This window comes from Danio rerio, chromosome 6, assembly GCF_049306965.1.
Source record: "Danio rerio strain Tuebingen ecotype United States chromosome 6, GRCz12tu, whole genome shotgun sequence".
NCBI lineage: Eukaryota > Metazoa > Chordata > Actinopteri > Cypriniformes > Danionidae > Danio > Danio rerio.
In genome coordinates, this window is record NC_133181.1 from 35490246 (window position 1) to 35512427 (window position 22182).

The following is a 22182-nucleotide window of genomic DNA, read 5'->3' on the forward strand; positions in this document are numbered from 1 at the left end:
ATAGTAATTTTAGAATCAAATAAATGTAATTTTAAATATCTTATTTTAAATGCCTCCTGACAGAAATAGAACACAAGATGAACTCTTCATTTCATCTTATTTTTTTTCTTTTAAATCCACTTTATTGGAGGAATTATTATAAAATTGATCATCGATAAATTGATGAAATTATAATAAACTAATATTTATTTTTATTAAAAGAAGAAAGTATTTAGAGGCTCACAGAAAGTCTTAATAATAAAGTAAAAAAAATTACAAGGTAATTTTAAAAAGATAAAATATCATGTAATTTAAAAATAATAATAACAAATGTAGACATTTCCTTGATGATTTTATTTAACTGAATTATTCAAAAGTATTTCTGTTAGTTGTTAAAATTATTAACATTTCTGTCTCACTTTTTTGTCACATTACAACACTTTAACCTAAACCTTTTTTATTATTTATTTATTTATTTATTTATTTTTTAAATCACCTGTAAATGACTTACCTCTCCATTAAGGAAGCAGTAAAGGACAGCTACAACAAAACCCTGAAAAGATAAATGAAAATGGTTTTCAAAACGGTAAAAAAAGCAGCATCTATTGTAATATTGTTTAATAGCTGAATAATATCTGCATAGAAAAACAAAAGCCAAAAAAATATATAAGCTTTCAGCTCACATAGGCTCCATATTTACTAAAACACTATAAACATGTTATGCAGAATATAGCCTACATGTAATAAAAAAAGAAATTTTAAAAATGCCTCGAAATAGTACTACAACTGAGTTCTTATACCTGAAAAGACCCAAGACCGAGCTCAAACACCAGCCTTTCTCTCTTACTAACATCTTCTGGAGTAAAAGCAAAGACAGTGTAGTGGATGCCAAACAGGGGAATGAGGAGCAGAGTGGAGCGAGCCAGACGCCTGTCAATCAAACAACACACCGATCACACTCCCCACATCAACATAATACTGTCAATCCTACATATATCAAATGAAAATGTATATGACTGACAGATAAATGCTGGACTCGTTCCCTCCGATGTCTGGAGACTGCAGCTTCTGCACCAAGATTATAATGATGCCAATGAACAGTATAAAGTTGATCTGTGATGAAAAAGACAAGAGATGTTGTCAATATTTGCTTCTGAATTAATCGATGCAACAAATAAATTCTTTCGAGATGACATATTTACCATAATAGAGGCAAGAACAGGGCCCTTTATCACCCACCAGATGGTAGCATTGTCATTAATATCCCAGCAACTGCAGCAAATCCACACATTTATTCATTTTATTAAATTAAAAATAACAATAATTAAAGATAGTCTACATTAATATTTGGTCTTACCCAATGTTATCAAAATGAGCTCTTAAAACAGCCCAGATAGTCACACATATTGTTGGAGTACCTGAAAAAATAGGGTCAAACAACATCAATTTCAAAATATACTGCAGATTTCAATATGATTTTTGGAACCTGACGTTTTAGATCAGGAATGTAAGTAAATACAAATCATCCCGCAGAAATTCCCTGCAGAAACAAGAATTACTGCAGCCTGCAAGGTAGTAGTAATTGTTTTGACCAGCAGAGGTCGCAAACAATCTACTTATTACTTACACGAACGCCATTAATACTGATTGATTAAAGGAGAACTGAATGTGGACTTAAGCATGAACGCTGTTGCCTTCACTAATCACGAAATGTCGTTATCGGCTTCAAGGTAATAACATACTTAGTATTCATATTTCATTGAAGTGAAGGGCTGTTTGCTTGTACCTACTTTATAATCAGACCTGAACAACGTATTGTTTTGTTTCCCAAAGCTTCAGCCATGCTTTTCACATACATCTGAACAGTATACTGTGTGTACGTGGGTGATATTTTTATTTTACACTTTCACTATTATATTTTTAGAAAGTAAAGGTTTAAAAATTAACCTAATTCAAACTAATAATAAGTTTGTTAAGGGATATTGTGGCAAAGAGCCATTTCCAGAAGTAGCCTATAAAAACACAAAGGGGGTTTAAATGACTGTATACTCACAGTTCATTTAACGTAGGCTAGAGTTTAAAAATATATAACGTTTAAAATAAACTTTTTGGATGACTGTGAAGTAATCTACATAAAAAGTGTTGTTAATTTAAATCACATTAGCCCCAAAATTGGCAGTTGTACTCCTATTCCATTTTCAATCGCTTGTTTGTATGTAAGTTGCATTAACTGGTTGGTTTCCAAGCTATTGCCACTTTTAGCACACCAAATTGCACTGAAAAGACTCCTCTCTTACTGTACTTGCTCGATTCTAGGGATTTATTTGACTTAAGAGAGACGTTAAATTTGTGAGACTTTCAGAACTTCAGGTAGAATTGGGACATTTACCAAAATCAAATTTTGATATTTCTTCAAAGAAAAGTTTTCTGATTGCCTTTTTGTTGCTCTCTTGACATAATGGTTAATTTTTAATTGCAAAGTACAGGCATCATGCGTGAAGTTGCCATATTTTAAAGATTCAGATATATTTGTATTAAATAATGACTACATTGTTGTGCAAAATATAGTGCATAATGTTACAGTTCTGTACACAGAAAGCAATAGTTCCTAATAATGGGTTCACCTTACACAAAACTCTGTTGCATTCTCAGACATTTCTAAAATCATAAATTCAAAAATTTGGAACTTGAAAAGTATTCATTGCAGGCCCAGGATGTGCAGGTGTAATTTTAGGTCTTACCCCATCCAATAATGGTATACCAGTAGAAGTATCTTTTCTCTGGAAAGAACGTCTCAACGAGCAAAGTAAAGAGATACAAGCCCTCGATGAACAGCCAGAAGTAATTTGACAGAACACAATAGTGAAAAAATACCATCACCGCTTTACACTCCACCTGCAGAAAGAAAACACAGCATCAATATAGCATTTTTACATGTTTGATACTGATGAATTTAATCATAATTTAAATCCCAGCAGGCACAGGATGTCAACATGGTCAGATTGATGTTGTAACCCAACGTCATGGAACTGCATTTTATTTGGAAATGAAAATCGGGTTGACGTCAGAACCCAATGTGTCCAATGCCCAACTTACAATCAACCAAATATCAACATATAATGATGTTACAGTTTGACATTGTGTAGACTTTATCACTTTGATGTCTATCAGAAGTTGGATTTTGGTTGCCATTCCTGACAAATAAACGTCAGTATTTGACATCAATATGACATTGGTTTAAGATGTTGGCTTTACAACATTTTCCAACCTAAAATCAACCCAATACTCAAACAACGTCGTTATTGGACATCAAAATAACATTGTCTATAGACGCTGACTAGACAGTGAATTTTGGTTACCTGATGTCACAACTTAAACCTAACCTAATATTAAAATGTCTTATGATGTTGTGTGCCTGCTGGGATCTGCATAAACTCTCAATGTCATCTACGGTAGATTTGGAATGTCACAAGCATAAAGTAAATGTTACAATTTTAGTTTTCAGTTGAACTATTCCTTTAAAATCAACTTATTTCCAACAACTTGCTGCACAGGGAAACATTCAGAGCGCATTTAGCTAGTTGGCCAAGCAAAAAGCGACTGTGAGGTGACTACGGAGACCTCATTATCCGAAGCAAATTAAAGCACATAACAGCAACACAAACGTGTCATTCTGAGACTAATTCCTTCCACAAAGAAATGACATGGGCAACCCGGGATGTTAATGGGCCCATCACCATGACTGCCCGGCTATTTGTGTGCTATTTGAAGGGAAAAGAGACGGAGAGACTCACAGTGTGTATAAAGCAATGGTTGCTGTCCTCCTCTGCATATAAAATGCCATCTTTAATGAAAACCGAGATGGCCCTCAGGATGAAGGACACAAACAGGTTCATATGAATGAAATTCCGGGTGCAGTGTAGCTTCCTGAGGGAAAGCCAATCGCAATAAAGAAATATTAGATGAAATAGAACAAAACACATCATATGTGTACCGTGTCATGTGAAAGTTTGAGGATGGAAAGGTTTTTTTGTTTTAAAACAAACGTCTTACGTTCGCAGAGGTCACATTTATTTGATGAATTTATTACAGTTTTAAATGTGTCCGTATTTTTCAGCCATCAGGAATATTGATGTTTTTGCTTAAAAAACAGTGCTGCTTTATATTTATGTGAAGAAGAAAAATGTAATACATTTTTATAGGATGAGCAGAAACTGAAGTTGTAATATTATAAATGGCAAACAAAAGATTGCTGAACCAAAGATTATTGCTTTCATTGATAAAAATGCACTAACTCCAAATGCATCATGTTTGTAAATGATAGTATATTAGTTTGGTATTTAAAAAAAAATACTAATTAGATTCTGATTAGTTAAAGGGTCTTTGTTTATTATGCAACACATTATATTGCTAATAGTTTTGGGACATCTGTCTTTACATGCACAAGACATCTTAATATTAATCCAGGTTTTAATAAGGAGTTACTTTGTTGCTATAAAGGTTTCAACTCTTCTAGCCTTTCTGCAAGGTTTTGGAGTGTGTTTATAGGAATTCTGGAAGCATATTTGTGAGGTCAGGCAACAATTTTGAAAAAGCAGTCCAGTCTTGCAGGCTTTCCTCTAATTGATCCCAAAGGTGTTCTTTTGGGCTGAGGTCAGGACTCTGTGCAGGCCACTCACTTTCCTCAACCTCAGACTCATTCAAAGTGTAATTTGTCACTCCACAGTGCACCTCTCCACTGCTCTAATGTCCAGTGGTGGTTTTGCACATGGAGATGTAAGGCTTGGATGCAGCTGCTCGGCCATGAAAACTCATTCCTTAAAGCTCTCTGTGTACTGTTCTTCAGGTAGTCTGAAGCTATTGATTCTTCTTGACTTCTGTGCACTGTGTATCTCAGCATGAGCTGAACCACTTCATGGCTGAGTTGCTGTTGTTCCCAATTGCTTTCATGTTGTCATAATATTACTAAAAGTTGACCTTGGACCTCAAGTATCATCTGAAGATTAACCCCTTAATTTTGTAGGTTTAGTGCAAGTGTGCCGCAAGCCTGCGTTTGAGTGAAGGTCTCGGCCGTTAGATCGCCCCCTGGGGGCTGGCTGCAGTACAAGTCATAAAGCCCGCCTCCTCCGTGTTAATGAAGGAGACTTGAGCCCAAATAAAAAAAAATTATTACACTTGCAATAAAATGTCCCGAAAGATGGTTCTGGTCGATTAAGGCACTGGTTATTGTGCTGAAATAGGTGCAGATCTTCATTTTTGTAAACAGTTTGTTTTTAGCAGTAATTTACTGCTGGGCGTGTTATCGTGATTGACAGCTGTGATTGACAGTTTCTCAAAGCAGACCGTCTGAGCTTCGGCAGAAGACTGTTATTATTCGAATTATAGAAGTGTTATTATTCGATTTCTGTGATATTTTACTATGACAAAATGAGTTCAGCAGTAAACTACAGTTTCTGACATACATGATCCTGGTGGAACACTGTTTATTCGCTAAGGTCAGGGCTTTTTTCGGGCTTTATTAGTTTGCTGATACACGTACGCCTAGCCACCCAAATAGCAAAATACACTCGGTCCAGTTCCAGCTAGATTCTCGCCTGCTGGAGACTTACCCCTCAGAGCTCAGACTGACTACCTCTGCTGGACCTACTCCGGATGCCTGGACTCACTGCACGATTCCAGCCCGAGTCAATCGAGCCAGATGCGGCGGCCGAGCGAGCCGGCGCTGCCGCATGCGAGCCGGTATCAGCCCGCGACGCCGCGAGTTGCGCTGCGGCCCGGAGCTGGCGCGATTGGATATATAAAACCCTCATATTTGTTAACGTTATTACATCCATTTGTGTTGATATGACAGCAAACGCATGCTGAGCAGTTCGGGGGGCGTGGTTGATTTTACATGAAGCTTTTGGTTGGAAGCTCGACTCCGCTCATTTTCGCGGCTCCTCCTCTGGCTCCATCAGACAGTCCTTCTGCGCATGTCAAGGCTCCAATTTCAGCAGTCTTTTGCGACAGTTTGTGCCCGTCAAGCAGGCGTTTTGCCCTCAAGGCGTTCAATGGGAAAAGGGGCTGTCGCGTCGTCCATATTTTTTACAGTCATTGGTTTAGTGTAGTTTCGTACACTAGGGTGGTGGAAAATTCATCACAAGAATACATACTGTATGCGCACAGTCCGATATTTCTAAAAACGCTTAGAACAGGGGTCTCAAACTGCCAGCCCGCTGCCTTCCTTCCTCTGACACACAACTGACGTCAAAATATAATGAGATTCAGCCTGACCAAAATGTATGAATATGTTTTTGAATCACTATCATTGTTGTGCAGTAACATATAGCAGCCACTTGTGGCTTTGAACCCCCACCTGCTGGACATTTAAGTACTGTACTATATGTACGGGTTACTTTAGGTTTCTATTTTAAGAGTAAGGCATAAGCATATTATTTCTGGGCCCGATTTAAACATTGGAAATGTATGTTAAAATAGCCCTCCTATGAATTGTCAGTCCCTGATATGGCCCTGCGCCAAACTGAGTTTGAGATCCCTGGCTTAAAATGTACGCCCAGCTCATACATAAACTTTAAACAGCTTTTGTACTAATTTGTGTGTATGTAACTACTTTATTTGTCTACAACCAGGTTATAATTTTACAGAAAAAAGCGTAGATGGTGGACAAAGATGACTCTCAAGTTTTTGTGCATGCTATTAGATGGAATTTACTTTAAACGACTCTGCATTAAAGTGCCCTTGTAAAAATTGATATGATACTTTGGGCTTATATAAATAGAATACAGTGAACTGTTATGTCCTCTTTGTGAGCAACAAGCTTAAGCCAGGTTGAACTCTGACCTGAACTTGCAGAGGATGACCATGGCAGTGGTGAGAGATACCAGAGAGGTGCTGTAGCCCACAGTATACAGAGCCTTTACTGACACATAGTACATATCCTGCACACACACAGAACAAATGAAGATTAAACATAATTCAAACATATAACAGTAAATAATAAGTCTATATCTATATACTGTTTGGACTTTCAGCAGTGAAAATTAAAATCCACTGAACTGAACTTCAACTCTGCAAACCGAACTGACACTGTTTCAATTTACTACAACTTCTATGTTGAAATACTTTGGCACAATCTACATTGTAAAAGCACTAGTATAGAAATAAAGAGGAATTGAAATACTAAATGTACTTTAATACAATGTAATATTACAATATTTTTTTTAGAGAAGGAGTTAGGAGTAGTATAAAGCAAAAAAAAAAATAAATAAAAATCGAAGAGAACTTACTGGATTTGTTCCATTTTCATTGAAAGGGCAAACATCAACGTAGTGTGGGACCATCTCCGACCAGCCATATTCAGTGCAGTTACGACTCACCTTTCCAAACTCTGTTAAATGAACACACAGTTGATATTGTGAAGTCATTTCGAAAAGAGGTAACAGAAGACCAAACTACTGTACAATAACTTAAATAAACATGATCAGAAAATGTTGTTTACTAAAACTAAAGCTATTACAGTAATTTAAGTAAAGCAGAAATAAAATATGGGCAACATGGTGGCTCAGTGGTTAGGACGGTTGCCTCACAGCAAGAAGGTTGCTAGTTTGAGTCCTGGATCAGTTGGCATTTCAGTGTGGAGTTTGCATGTTCTCCCCATGTTGGTGTGGATTTCCTGCCGTTGCTGATTGATAATAAAGCTTGTCTGGCATGCTGTCCTGAGAGAGCCCTGAGCTTATGAGATCCTCGAGCCCTGGGCTCCCTCCCATTTGCAGAGCGAGAGGGGAGTTTGAGCCCAGCCCCCCCGGCTTATTTATAGCTAAATGACAGATATGAATGAATGAAGAGAGGTGTACTCGCTAAGAGCTTGACTATAGAATCAATTTTGCGTGTTCAATTTACTTAGGGTGTGTGTTTTTTGGATTGTGGGAGGAAACCGAAGAACCTGAGGAAAACCCACGCGAGCACGGGGAGAACAAGCAAAACTCCCCACAGAAATGTCATTTGGTTTTGTAGGGCCTTTAACTAGAGACATTCTTACAGTAATTAAACAAGTGAAACCTTGTTGAGACTTTTCATTGAAATCTGTTTTTTTTTTTTGTGCACATCTGATTGGAACTGAAGTGTGAATGACAAAAAGAATGATAAAATATAATGTATACTAATACAATTTGATTTGAATTAATGTGTTTTAAAATCCTTATGCAGTTTAGAGTTTCTGGAAATCTATTTCCGTTTCAGCTACTCGGATTTTGCATAGTAAACTTCAAACATTATTTGTAGGAAACACACTGAAATTCAATAAAGAGACAAGGCTGTGAAGTGGAAGTCAAGTGGAAAATGACAATATACTGCCAGTCAGTCTGGTCTACACACCTCATTGAATATAGAGACCTGTGGAGACAGCAGCACAGAATACAGATGCCAACAGTAGCCTACTGCTGCTGCCTCATAAGACATGATAATCCAGTGAAACAGCAACACATTATAATGATGTAAGATAACATCTGTATTGCAAACCCTGCTGCTGTTGTTGTTTTTGGCAATTTTCAGACATTTCCCAAGTGAGGTTTAACAGAGCAAGGGATTTTTTACAGTATCTTTCATCTGGAGGAAGTCTAATTTCCGTTGCTGGCTTGAATAAAAGCAGTCAAAAAATGTCAATGTATCAGACCCCTCATTTTTTTTTAATTAGCTACAGAAACAAACAAATTTTTTCTATAACTTGCCTAATAAATAGAATTTAGTTAAACTAATTAACCTAGTTAAGCCATTGAATTGAGCTAAATACTAATATTTTGCGGAATAACTCAAATATATGTACTGTCATCATGGCAAGGACAAAATAAATACGTTGTTAGAAATTAGTTTTTAAAACTATTATTTTAAAAATTCTCCATTAAACAGCACTTGAATATTATTATTATTATTTTTTACATTTCACAGGGCTAGTGATTTTTCCTTAAAATGTGCATCGAATTCCAAAACAGATACACAAATAATAGAATTTAGACTGACAGTCTGATAGTTCCCACTGATTTCAGGTTTACAGACAAAAACTACACTGAATTTTTTTTTTATCAACGTAAACTGTACATTTCTTAAAATTCTTCAAAACAACTTTAGTTTTCAGCAGATGAAAGAATATATGAAAGCTTGTAATGACATTAAAAAGTATATTGTATATGCATTGTTTGTCCATCCAAAACTCACCATTACAACGCTATAGAGTAGATGCTTTATAAACTTTCTCAGAAAATTTCAATATGCAGTTTCTAAAGTATTCTAATCTATAGTGCACTACTGAGGGTTTGCTAATGTATTTTGGTTGTTTTCTTTATGTTGTTTTGGTCTCTAGATCAACGACCCCCAAAATAACAATCCCAGTGACTTGCATCCCTCACTATCCTCTGAGGTGGTTAACATACAAAGATTGCACACAATGGTGCAAACACACACACACACACACACACACCAGTAGAAACTATATAAATACGAGCATTTTGACAACACAAAAAAGTGCAGCAGTCTAACAAAGCTATACTTTTTATAGTCAGAAATCATTTGTTTAATATTAACCTGACTGAATGAGAATGGTGGGCACAATATTTACAGCACAAGACTACGCTTGGCTTAATTTTGGAGACCGCCACTTGGAGATCGTCCACCATGTTAAGTTGTGGCCTTTGTTTTTAATGTATGTGAGTGCCATAAAGGTGTCAAAGTTTAGCATTGTGCCGTAAAATCAATCTGCTGCAACTAACACTATTGCTGTACTGTTAATTTGACGTAATAACCTTAAGGGTCGTGATGGAATTGGAAAAGAAAAAGAAAGCTGATGGCTTTTTATTTGCATGTTGTTTTTTATGTAACTATAAAATACTTTTTTTATTTTCTGTAGGATATGGGTAAAATTTGAAGAATATAATTCTAATAGTCTGATAACATTATATAGGAGACTATTGAAACCCTTGCTCTAGATCACAGGTGTCAAACTCAGTTCCAAAAGGGCCGCAGCTCTGCACAGTTTAGTTCCAACCCTAATTAAACACACCTGATCAAACTAATTGAGTCCTTCAGGCTTGTTTGAAACCTACAGGTAAGTGTGTTGGAGCAGGGTTGGAACTAAACTGTGCAGGGCTTCGGCCCTCCAGGAATTGAGTTTGACACCCCTGCTCTAGATGAATGCTTTGTTGTATGACTTTATGTTTATTTAATTATCCAACAGGCATCAAAGCAGCCTGATTAATAACACACCTCTCTACAATAAGTTCTACAATCTGTGGTATCATTCATCCACTCACCGTTATTTTCATCATTCATGACTTCAAATAGTTCAGGACAGGGCATCCAGACAACTTGACCCAGTCTTGCAGGCTGCCAGCAGGTAAGGTTGTCCCACATCCATCGACAGACTAGAGAATTGAACAAAAAGACAGAATATCTTGAATTTTTCTAAGTAATAAATAAAATAATTAATACATAATTATAATTAAACTATGATAATTACAAAAAACGGAACTGCTGGATATCTACATTGAAGGTTTGTGGTTGCTCTGCCTGTGAACCAGTTTTTATTGGGGTATTTACGGCACCTGAGAATAGAACAGCCTAGTTTAAGATATATTTAGGCGTGCTACTTGACAGCCATTCTTATGATTCAGTGAAAATCAGTGCAAGTGTTAAGTGACAAAAATAGGCTTCCATCTGCTCTTACAAGGAAACAGATTGTAGGAATTCAGTCAAAACAATGGCACAGCATTTTAGCATGCATAATATGTTAAATGCCACATTTGAGGTTAATTAGGCTAAATGTTCAGTTTTGTGTTTTCTCAAAATTTAATGCAAATGAAAGGGGCTACATCACAGAAATCATTTTTGTGTGATTAAAAGACATCTAATAGACATCCAAACTCGGACGTCACAACAATCAATATATCGATAATATTGCGCAACACATGAACATGACCGCAGTCATTTTTGGTGATGCAATATATATATCGCCCATACATAAAAAAAAAACAATTCCTAACATTTACTTTTAACTTTTTAGCTGAGAGGTGCCAGTGCCAGCTATTGGAGGTGCCATTGTGAGCATAGTTAAAAGACACTATAGTATTTATTATAAATTACTTTAGTATATATGCATGTTGGTGTCAGACAACTGAAAATAGATCTGGTAGCAGATATCGCAACCTCTGTTGAATTATTATTCTAATTATTATTAAGTATATTGCTTTTTTTAAATTCTTTTTTTAAGTCTACATTTACAACTTTGACACATCCGAACCAGTGCAGAAATGTTCTAAACAACAGGCCCATGTCATATACAGTACAGATACATTTCTTAATATAAATTAAAAGCATTAACGTATGATATACAAGCTTTGGAGACTTAACATAGCCTAAATTCCACTTTTAAATAATATATTACTTATAGCTTTTTGTCATGAGTTATGTTTGTGTGCAAAATTGCATAAATGTTTTCAAAGTGCAATATGAATGGAACGCAATTGTCAATATGAAAATCACTAAACCTGAACTGTAGAAATACTTTAAAAGCAAATTACATTGAAGAGAGATGACTTTAATTCATTCATTCATTCATTCAATTTCTTCTCTGCTTAGTCCCCTTATTAATCTGGGGTCGCCAAAGTGGAATGAACCGCCAACTTATCCAGCATATGTTTTTACGCAGCAGATGCCCTTCCAACTGCACCCCATCTCTGGGAAACATCTATATACACTAATTTACACTCATACAATACAGACAATTTTATTCTACCCAATTCACCTGTACCGCATGTCTTTGGACTGTGGGGGAAACCGGAGCACAGTAGGAAACCCACGCGAACGCAGGGAGAACATGGAAACTCCACACACAAACTTCCTACTGCACTACCTACTGCACCACTGCATCGCCGAGATTACTTTAATGATTTTTTAAATCATTCCAAGTTTAAATGTTATAATGTTCTAAATGAATAGAACATTGGAGGGATAACTGGGAATATAACACAACCAGGAACTATGCTTCTACAGCTATAGAGGTGTAGTTGCAAAAGTACAATTTTGCAATGTCGTTTGCGAATGTTTGTTGGAACGATGGATTTGGGAAATGCCAAATCAATGAACTATGTTTGTAACGACAGAACTTGTGACCTTAGTTTACTAATGATGTTTTTTGCAAACGCTTTGTCTATGTAAAGCTACTCAATTGATACAACCAACAAAATAAAAATAAAAAAGAAAATATTTAACTTTAAATATTTAACTTATCAATTTTGTTTAATTATCTTTCTTACACTAAAATTTGTTTATGTGTTTGGGAAATATGTGATTAAATTTTAATGGGGGAAGTAAAAAAAAATTCCCACTGGGCATTAGAAAAAAGTTTTTTTTTCCTATAAGTCTAAAATTTAATTGATAATAGTATTGAAACGTCTTTCATTTGTTTTAGTGAATCATGCAGAAACCATTACATTTGCAATCTCATCTTTTTAGCACTAATGTTTCACTGACTAATATTGCACTAAAGTATTTTACTAACACAAAGACTAATATTTCAGTAAATCATGTAGTAGATTCTAATGCCAAAAGAGGCTTTTCACTAGCTGTTTTGACTCAAAATGTTTAAATAATTTAAAATTAGAATGTCTACCCTTGTAGATCTTTGCTATTTTTGTTATTCTGTGTCTCTCTTTGCCCTTCACTACATATAATCGCATGCTGTCAGCATCGCTCTGTTTTTCTTCTATTGTGTGTCTGAGTACATGTAAATCAGCAGACAGAACAGCTTATCTGTTTATTCCTTAATCTATTTTTATTTTGGCATCTCAAAATTTTCCTTTAGTGATCTGTTGACGGGGAAAAGAGACTTTCATAGTGAACCAACCATGTGATACTAAAGCATCTTATCATCTCCATCAAGGATTAAAGATGCAAAGAGAAATCGTAAAGAGGAAAAGTGTAAGTGTTTTGTGTGTGTGTGTGTTGATCTACATGTGCAGGACAGCATCTGTCAGCTGTGTTTTTCCTCTGGTGCAAATATTAGAACATTTTCAAATAGCTCAGAAATATTACCCAAATATTCTTGTTAGGAAAAATAGAAGAGCTAACAGTGTGTTTTACAGCAACTTTACGGTTATTTACAGTATTAAAGATTTTCTGTTTCCATTCCATTTGCATTCTTATTAGTAAAGCTCACATGCAACAGTCTTCACTGCAGCCTAATAAACTGCCAAAGTGTGCACTCTAAATTACATACATAAATTCAAACAGCGTTAGGCTGACATTTGCTTCTTGGTGGTCGGCGTAAATGTCAAACATTTATAACAACAAAAGGCCAAGCGGGTGTTTTAAATACACGCCATCGCAAGCCAAACACTCAAACATCTTGTCTCTTGAATTATAACAGTCTGTAACAAAGGCACACAACAACAGCTAGAACACTTTAAAGGAAATGTTCAATTTATTCCAATCTGGTTTACTCATATTTTTTGGTACTCCAATAAAATAAACATTCTACAGTGTTTAAGACGAAACGGTTTATTCCAGAGCCTTTAGCATCCTTTTACTGAATGCTTAACCTTTTTGAGCATGTGGATTTCAACTCCCTATTGTCAAAGGCATTTAAAAAATGAACTAATCTGCATATGTATGTAAATGTATACAATTATGAATTCATGATGATAATATTATTTAATTCTTTAACTAACAATGTGCAAAAAACATTTGTAGAGCATTCATTCTTTCATTCATTCATTCTTTGTTGAAGCCATTTAATAAAAATACAAATGTTAAATGTAGTTCAGATTTTGCATGAGATCTTTAAAACAACTGCCGACAACTTTCCATTTTAATAATATACTGGTAAATATTGACGTTTAATTTAGCTAATGAATGAAACAAATTTTAGACAACAACACCAAAATATTTAATAAAAAAAAAAAAACTTTAATTGAATTATTAATTATTTTAATAAACCCATTTTTTATTTAATACAGATATTTTATTAGTTTTATTATTAATGTCTTTGGCTTTTTTCATCAGTGATGTATAGGCCTGTTTCTAAAAAAATGTTTGGGGAATTAATAAAATACTGGTAAATGTTGGCATTAGGATTTTTAATGCTTTAGAAGCACTTTTTTCATTGTTAGATAGTTCAGCTAATGAATTAAACAAATTTTAGACCAAAAGACCATAACAAATCATTTTTTATTTTAAAAATATACTTTATTAGTTGTATTATTAATGTCTTTGGCTTCTTTCATCTGTGATTTATAGGTCTGTTTCTAAAAAGTAGTACTAGAATAAGTACTAGAAAAAGTACTAAATAGAAGTACTTTTTATTGTTAGTTAATGAATTAAAGAAATTTTAGACAACAAGACCATAACATTTCATTTTTTTATTTAATAAATGTATTTAATTTATGTTATTTGTGATTTCACTTATCTGTGATCTTATCAGTCTGTTTATAAAAAATTTTTTTTTTTGATAAAAATTCATGAATTAATAGAAATACTAGTAAATGTTGATATTAAGGTAAGCTTTAGGAGTAATACTTATTGTTAGTGTAGATAATTCAGCTAATGAGTTGAAGACATTTCAAACAACAAGACCATAACATTTCTTTTTTTATTAAATAAATATATTTTATTTATGCTATTATTAATGTCTTTGGCCTCTTTCATCAGTGATTTATAGGTTTGTTTCTAAAAAATATATTTTGGCAATTAATTAAAAAAAAACTAAATGCTGACATTCAGATTATTAAATAATTACTTTTTATTGTTAATTTAGATAATTTAAATCAAACTAGACCATAAAAAAAGACCAGAATTAACTAGACCATAGTAAATTCATTCATTTAAATTACTAATATAAATGATTATTTTAATAAATCAAAAAAAAATTATGTAGTAAATATATTTTATTATTAATATTTATGGCTTTTTTCATCAATTATTTATAGGTCTGTTTTTGAATAAATAAAAGTTGAGAGAATTAACTTATTTAAAAATTTAAATAAGGCATCAGCCCAATTCTCAATTGTGTCCACAGTTTGTTTCAGATGAATATTTAATGGCTCCCAAAAGTATCGTCTAACTGTTTAAAACAAACTGACGTGGATCACTCAAGAGCTGACATTAGAAGCTCTTATAGACAGAAAACTGTCATATATTCATCATTGTCTGTCATTTTCTCTGCAGCAGTGCCAAAAACAGACCCAGTGGTGGAGCTTATGCTTGAGTAAGCTCCATGAACTGGATGAAATACTGCTAAAGGAAATCGATGGAAAATTGTTATCCCTGATTACAATACCATAACATATTTTTTTCTGTCTGCTATTTTCACTATTTGCTCTGCTATAGCTCAGACCAAAAAACAGTATGAAAAGCAAGATAGATTTTGTTGAGAGTCTAATTGCTTTTTTTATTTTTCCTGGTGTTTGCAAGGAGGACATTTTTCTTCCTGGAATACATTGGAACGCTCACGCAAAATGACAGATTATGATTCCTCTCCTGGGGCCAGCTTTAATTACTTGTGTAAATTGGACACAGATGCGTGATTAGATAAAAGACAGCGCTGTTTGTCTTTGTTCTCCAGAATCTGCCAGAAATGTGGCACATCACAGGCATTCCTAATTGAAGGAGAACTTCTGGGAGCACTAGGAGACCTGACTTCTGAAGTATGATGACTTAAGAAATAAATAAATGGTTCAAAGAGCCAGTGATCCAATCAGTGCTCATTTTCAGCAGCTAAAAATAGCAAAAGTAAATGAAGAAATGAGCCAGCATAATGGGGTAAAGATGAAACTAAATAAATAATGTAAATAAGCTACTGCAACCAAGATATACTGTAGAACGTATTCAATCATTTCAACCCAAAACATGTCTCTACCAGCATTTGTTCTAAATTCCTAGAACGTCACATGCATAAATATATTTTCAGTTTTCATTATCTATTAATGATGACTCATTTTCATGCAGATTTGATAAATTTCAGGCAAAAGTTTTTGCCAAAATATCACATTTTTTGTGTGAGCAAGAATTTTACAGTGCTTTAAAAATATTCAAAAATTTCTCTGTTAATGTTTTCAGACACAAAAGTGCCGATCTGTCACATCCATAACAGGGCTTTTCCTCATAACTGCAAAAAATGTCAAATAAAATAAAATCAATCGTTTTTGTTCTAAAATGAGCCAACTCTTATCCTTTTGTTGAGCAATATTTCTTTTGTGTTGTGCAGTTTTACAAAGTATGTTGTATACTGTAAACCCGCTAACTTTTTTGGTCACATCCATAACACATCTATTTTCTCAGTTAAAATCTAAAATATGTTTACAGATTGAAATTTGTCTGCTTCTATAACTCTGTGGTTAATTGTTTTGGAAAATATAAACAGATGTTTCAATATAATGTTAACATATACTTACATATGCATTTTTTTTAGATTTTATGTTTTATGTTATGATTTATGTTTATGTTTTGAGATTTTATTTCAAATGTCACATTCATAACACAGGAATTGTTTATTTATTATTTATTTTCTTTTATTGTTAAACTACTGTCAGGATTTACCAAACACACACTGAAATAATTGCTCCAAAAAAAGTGTAGACAGGGTTTTTTGTATCTGACCATGACTTCATTCAGAAAAAAAAGAGAAAAAAACAACAACTTCAGGACAAGATAATTTAAATAAATCATGCAATGTGATTTACTAAGGTGTGTAATAGTCAGTTACAGTTATTTGTGACATTAATTAACTCCAAAAAACGATTTAAAAACCATGTGCATGTGTTGTTAGCTCACTATATTACTCACACACACCTTACAGTCAGTACCGCCGCTCCCTATACGCAGAGTACGCAGGCTGCATAGAGCCTCAACTCCGGAGGGAGGCACCATCTCGGTTGCTCAAAAAAAGATTGATATTTATTTACTAATAATAACATAAAATGAGTGTAAATAAAATCTTAATTAATAATATGTTGTTAAATACATTAAAAAAACATTTTATGATGGACACAAAAACAAACATGTGACGTAATTTTTTTCTGTGTACGCGCATAGCCGTGTGCACGTGGGGCAGCCCGGTCTACTTATCCACTTATATTTGATGCAAGTTGCAGCTCTATGCCCAGGAAAAGGCAACAGCAGTCTGGAGCCGAGAAGAGGAAAAAAGTACATGATGAATCGCGTGCATCACTCTCAGCTAACTTATGTTCATGAATCTGGAAAACATATTTTTGGTTGTAAAAAAGTAACATTAAGTATTAATGGCCTTTTGGCCGGCAGCTGCCCTGCTTACAGTATATCAATATTGGCTCATATTTAGAGATGAAATTTGAAACTATGATATAATAATAGCTTATTAAAAAGAACAGAAGTGTCAAATGACCCAATTCATATTTGTGTTTGCACAGATGATGATGTAAATTTTTCTTTCAGTGTTTAGCAAAGTAGCCAATCACAGACATATCTGAACACAGTAGCCATTCACAAGTGTTCAGATAATTCAGAATCCACTGATTTGGTTTGAGATTTGATTCCGTTTTTAGAGAGGTCATGCACATGCTAGAGTGCTGTCACAAACTCTTTCAGCAAATTGAGTAGAATCCTTTTTAAATGACATATGTCAGCTGTCACAAAATATGTTAGTAAATTGTGTAGATTCCCTATTTAATGACAATCTTTTCAACTGAAGTGGTTGAGAAGTTTAATTTGGCTAGATGGAGTTAGTGGGCAATCTTCATGCCATTGGAGTAAACTAGTTTGTTCTTGAGTTGTTTTGTGGATGTAGGCTAAACTATAATTATACTCAATAAAAGGGGCCAATAGAAATGTGTTTAGACTTGTATTTTGTGGTTTTATTGTATATGAAAACACAGGCCGGAATTAATATCAACCTCTACATAAACAGATGAGTTTTTGAAGTTTTTGGCATCCTCTAATTCAAGAAAAATCATATCAAGAGCTGGGTAATATGACAAAATGCATAAACATGCATTAAAAACATTAAGTAGTGTACATGTATTTCTTGCCTCATTACAAGCTTACCAATGTGTTTGTTGCTTCATTACTAACATATGACAAATATGTTACATCATACATGTTCAAATAACAAAATATACATTTAAAGATTTAGACTAGGGATGCAACGATTAACTAATTTCACTTTCATTTGTCACGGTTAATTAATCATAAAGACTTCTCAACACCGCATTTCTGCACTGAACAAAACTGCTGCAACTAAACAAAGTTATGCCAACTGTGCGCTACTTTAAAGTTCCAAGAATGTACAACGAGTCTAATATGCATGCACACTGGATTAACTATGGCTGAGGCTATTAACTAAGGGATGTTCACGTTGCGTCTTTTACAAGGGCAAGTTTGTTATTTATTTTCTTGCTCGCATATTTTGAATGATGTACACGTGGTGTTCGCGAGTCACATGACAAGAACTGACTGTTCATCTTATACTCTATATGGAATATACACAATTCTACTAAAAAATACCAAACAAGTTCATAATCTAGTAAATCCAAGGAGTAATAGACTATTGTTTAACACTTTAAAATATTAGAAGTTTTCATGATTTTCTGAAGATTTTCTGAACTAGTAGTGTTTTGAAATGAATGAATGCATAATGTTAGCGATAACTATGAAACAGTGATCCTTAAAACAGACCTTATGCCTATTTTGGTGACATCGAATAAATTTAGAATCTGTAAATCTTGCATTATGTGTAATCTCACTAGGAAACATTGTGGCCAACCAACTGCTGCCTGGGGTATGTATATTAATGATACCACAAGGAACGTTACAGTCTTTTTATTCTTACAGTGTTTTGTTCTGATAGATCTCCTTTTCAACAGGATTTTACACAGGATTAACATGAGAACTAGGAAACAATGGTGTTAATACTGTAAACACTGACAGGTTGCAAACAACAGCAAGTGTCCAAAATTAGCCTATGATATAATAACAGATATTCCAGAGCCCTAACTTTAATCCAGAAGTGACCTCTGTAATGTTATTTTAGTTTATGGTTAGATTTAGAGTAAGGGGTATGTTATTTTCAAATATAATAAAGTATTAACATTTTAGTGACTCTTACCAACCATGTAATTTATGAACCATTGCAATATACATACATGAACTAACAAAATAAAACATGCTTTTTAACACAATTTTTTTACTTTGAACCAGCTAGGCTTTTTTTTCCCTTAGCCTCGGTCTGTGTGTTACAGTATATGCTTTCTGCATTTATTTACATCTCAGCCCTCTATTCTCTTAAGTTTTAGCTTAAGCCTAAAACTGCAGGCAGCTGTAGCTTCATGTTAATGCATGAGTCCATTTGGTAAGGACAGCTCCTTGTCAAATCAAAACGTCAGCATTCCATTACTGACTGTGATTGTGACTGTCCAAAGAATTATGATCAATGCCACATGCAGACATCACTGGAGGGGTATCAGAGTCAGTTCTGAGCTTATGATCTTCCCCACACTTCCTGAAAACTGTCACAGTGTCTTAAATTTCCCAGCTTAGTCTGACAGCATTAGGTTTAATTCTGTTACTTATTTTAGATCACTGGTGAAATTCATAATCTAAACTGAAGCTCATATTAAAACTTAATTTAAATGTTTCTTATTATGTCTATTAACAACTGCAAGTCTGCTATATTTAGCTGATGATTTTTGATTTACAGCTAAGCACTAATAGCTTTTGCACTGCGTCGCAAAACAGATATGTGGAATATGTGAGGCACTAAAATTGCAGCTATTATTAGTACTATAGGAAGATGTTTTTACATTAATGGAATAAAAAAATATAACCTTTTATCTGAATAGTGATTGGAAGACGTTTCTATCTAAAATATACTATAGTAAATGCACACACACGTTCACACACGTATTTCCAAAAAAAGAATAAGAGTAATTCTGATTCTAACATTTTTTATCACATTTTTCACTCAAATGATGTCTGCTGTTTGTTCGAACTACTGATTCAAAATGAGCTGAATCAACTCAATTCCTGAGTTTTTTGGGGCGACAACCTAATTGTTTTTTGTTCAGTCTGCTTAAACTTGTAAAAAAAAAAAAAATAAATAAAAAATTCCCCACATTTTGTATTTGATTACGAAGTTTAAATACAGCATTTTGGTGACATTTTATGAAATATTTTGTACTGGATTAGCTTGTCTACTGAAATCATGTGTATGCTTTTTGCAGTACCAAAATTATGACTGTTTTGTCAAGTTGCTTACTAAGATTATGTGCATATGTTTTTAGTCCAAACACACACTATATGTTATTTTTTCATTTTTATTGGGACATAAGGTGGAATTCAATAATGCAATATGTTGTGATAATCAATACGCACAATATTGATAACAATCATTTTAACTTTACAATGCTTTTTCAAAATATTCAGATCGTATTAGTGTTTATTCATCACACCACCACATGCTTGAATATTCAATAGGTGATTTATATTTAAACAGAGATTATTTTTCAAACATTTTCTTATACTTTAATATGGCATGCAAAAATGCATTTGCAAAAATGGCATGTGTTGTATGCTTGTACAAGCTGTGTTTTAATATAATTTTGAACTATAGGTGTGTTTGGCTGTAAAAGCGCACCTACAGATCGCTGGTCAGATTTTCTTTAGGTCATAGTTTTTTTCAACAAATAATTAGAAATGTCCAGTTTTGTATAGAATGTGTCCCAGGCCACCTTCTGAAGTTGTCTGAGCTATCGGATTTATATCCGATCGTAAACCTAGGTGTAAACAGCCTGAAAAAAAAAACAGATTTGACGGGATTAGCACCTTTTGCTGTAAAGTGACAGTTGACGGCTGAGGACTCTACTTGGTAATAAAGCTTCCATTGGACATTTATTTGGCAAAAATTGGGAATGGGACAAATTAATACTGCCCAATATACAAGACATCCCTGCTAATGTGGCCAGTTAGTCTAGACCCCTCATGGTAGCAACAGATTCTCATCTGTTAGGAAGTAAGTACTGTTAGCATTACCCTGTTTGGCAGTCTTTTTGAACATATTCAATACTTTGCTACAATAGCTGTGTTTCCATAAAAGCGAATGAACTTTATGCGTAAAACTGTATTATCGCATAAAAGACGTGCGAATAAAGCAGTGTTTCCATCCAATGAGTCAAAATGAACAAAATCGCCACTTCTTGATTAACAGGCGCCAAATATTAACAAGAAAAACTGAATTTACTGTGGTAGGAGAAGTGTGAATCTTTTCTTCATCTAATAAATGACTTGCGCCTCAAAAGGCAATCGTCCAGCAGCAGTTTTAACATGAAGTGACACAACATCTGACGTACAGATGCCACTGGCACATGCCACTGAGCGTATTGAACGTGCAGTGGCGTTTGAAGGGCCCTATACGCTGAGCACAGACACTCATGATTCTGGTGGTCTTTAATAGTATAATTACACTAATACTTTAATGGGAAGGTGTTTTAGAATTACCAAAACAACAGTTCAGATGGTTTACAGTGTGCTCAACCTGCTGGTTTGTCCATTTACACACATTTTCATCATCACATGATCTCTTATCACAAAATCACATGACTTTTTTTAATGTGCATACTGAAATTTGTGCGGTAAAACTATTTCCATCGTAGTTTATGCACAATTTTTTTTTATCGAATAATATGTTTATCCTACTCAGTTATGCGCATTTTCTAAATTTATGCGCATCATGGCATTTGTGGGGGGTGGTTCATCCAAATTACCCACCCTGGCATGCAACAAAAAATTAATTGTGTGGAACCCAGCATTTTTTACAGGATAGACTCTAAATAAAGGAAAAAAAACTCATTACATTTTTTTTGAGTCTAGTTGCAATTCTGAGACGTCTAGTGATTTATTAAATTACAATTGTGAGTGCAAAACCAATTTAACTGTAAGTCGTGATTACCTTTTTAATATCGTATTTCATTGCCGGAAAAAAAAAATCCCATACATAAATATGGATTTCTTACCTAATTCCGGTTCACTGTTGGGATCATCCAGGAACATCCTTTCAATACACTTCTCCTTCTCTAACTGAATGACACAGTCTGGATGCATGCAGTAGATCTAAAACAAAATGTAGAGTAAAATGTTAAAGACACAACAGCTAATCATATATTAAATACAACTGATTTCATTCTTTTTTTA

The 22182-nt window shown here is 34.2% G+C and overlaps 2 protein-coding genes across 14 annotated transcripts in view; one reads left to right on the forward strand and one right to left on the reverse strand.

Annotated features, from left to right (window-relative positions):
- adcyap1r1b (adenylate cyclase activating polypeptide 1b (pituitary) receptor type I) overlaps positions 1 to 22182 on the reverse strand; it is a 56968-nt gene that overhangs the window by 2206 nt on the left and 32580 nt on the right. Inside the window, exons 3-13 of the mRNA XM_021471794.3 lie at positions 22005 to 22101; positions 10281 to 10391; positions 7266 to 7366; positions 6820 to 6917; positions 3774 to 3906; positions 2721 to 2874; positions 1337 to 1397; positions 1182 to 1251; positions 1001 to 1092; positions 780 to 909; positions 491 to 532 (exon numbers count right to left, since the gene is read on the reverse strand). Coding sequence (XP_021327469.1) covers positions 491 to 532; positions 780 to 909; positions 1001 to 1092; positions 1182 to 1251; positions 1337 to 1397; positions 2721 to 2874; positions 3774 to 3906; positions 6820 to 6917; positions 7266 to 7366; positions 10281 to 10391; positions 22005 to 22101 — 1089 coding nt within the window. The remainder of the gene's footprint in view (positions 1 to 490; positions 533 to 779; positions 910 to 1000; positions 1093 to 1181; positions 1252 to 1336; positions 1398 to 2720; positions 2875 to 3773; positions 3907 to 6819; positions 6918 to 7265; positions 7367 to 10280; positions 10392 to 22004; positions 22102 to 22182) is intronic.
- Positions 1625 to 22182, forward strand: part of pomgnt1 (protein O-linked mannose N-acetylglucosaminyltransferase 1 (beta 1,2-)) — a 125358-nt gene continuing 104800 nt past the window's right edge. For all 13 annotated transcript variants that reach the window (XM_073953313.1, XM_073953316.1, XM_073953318.1 and 10 more), the window contains exon 1: positions 1625 to 1709. The gene's annotated coding sequence lies outside the window, so the exon portion shown is untranslated. The remainder of the gene's footprint in view (positions 1710 to 22182) is intronic.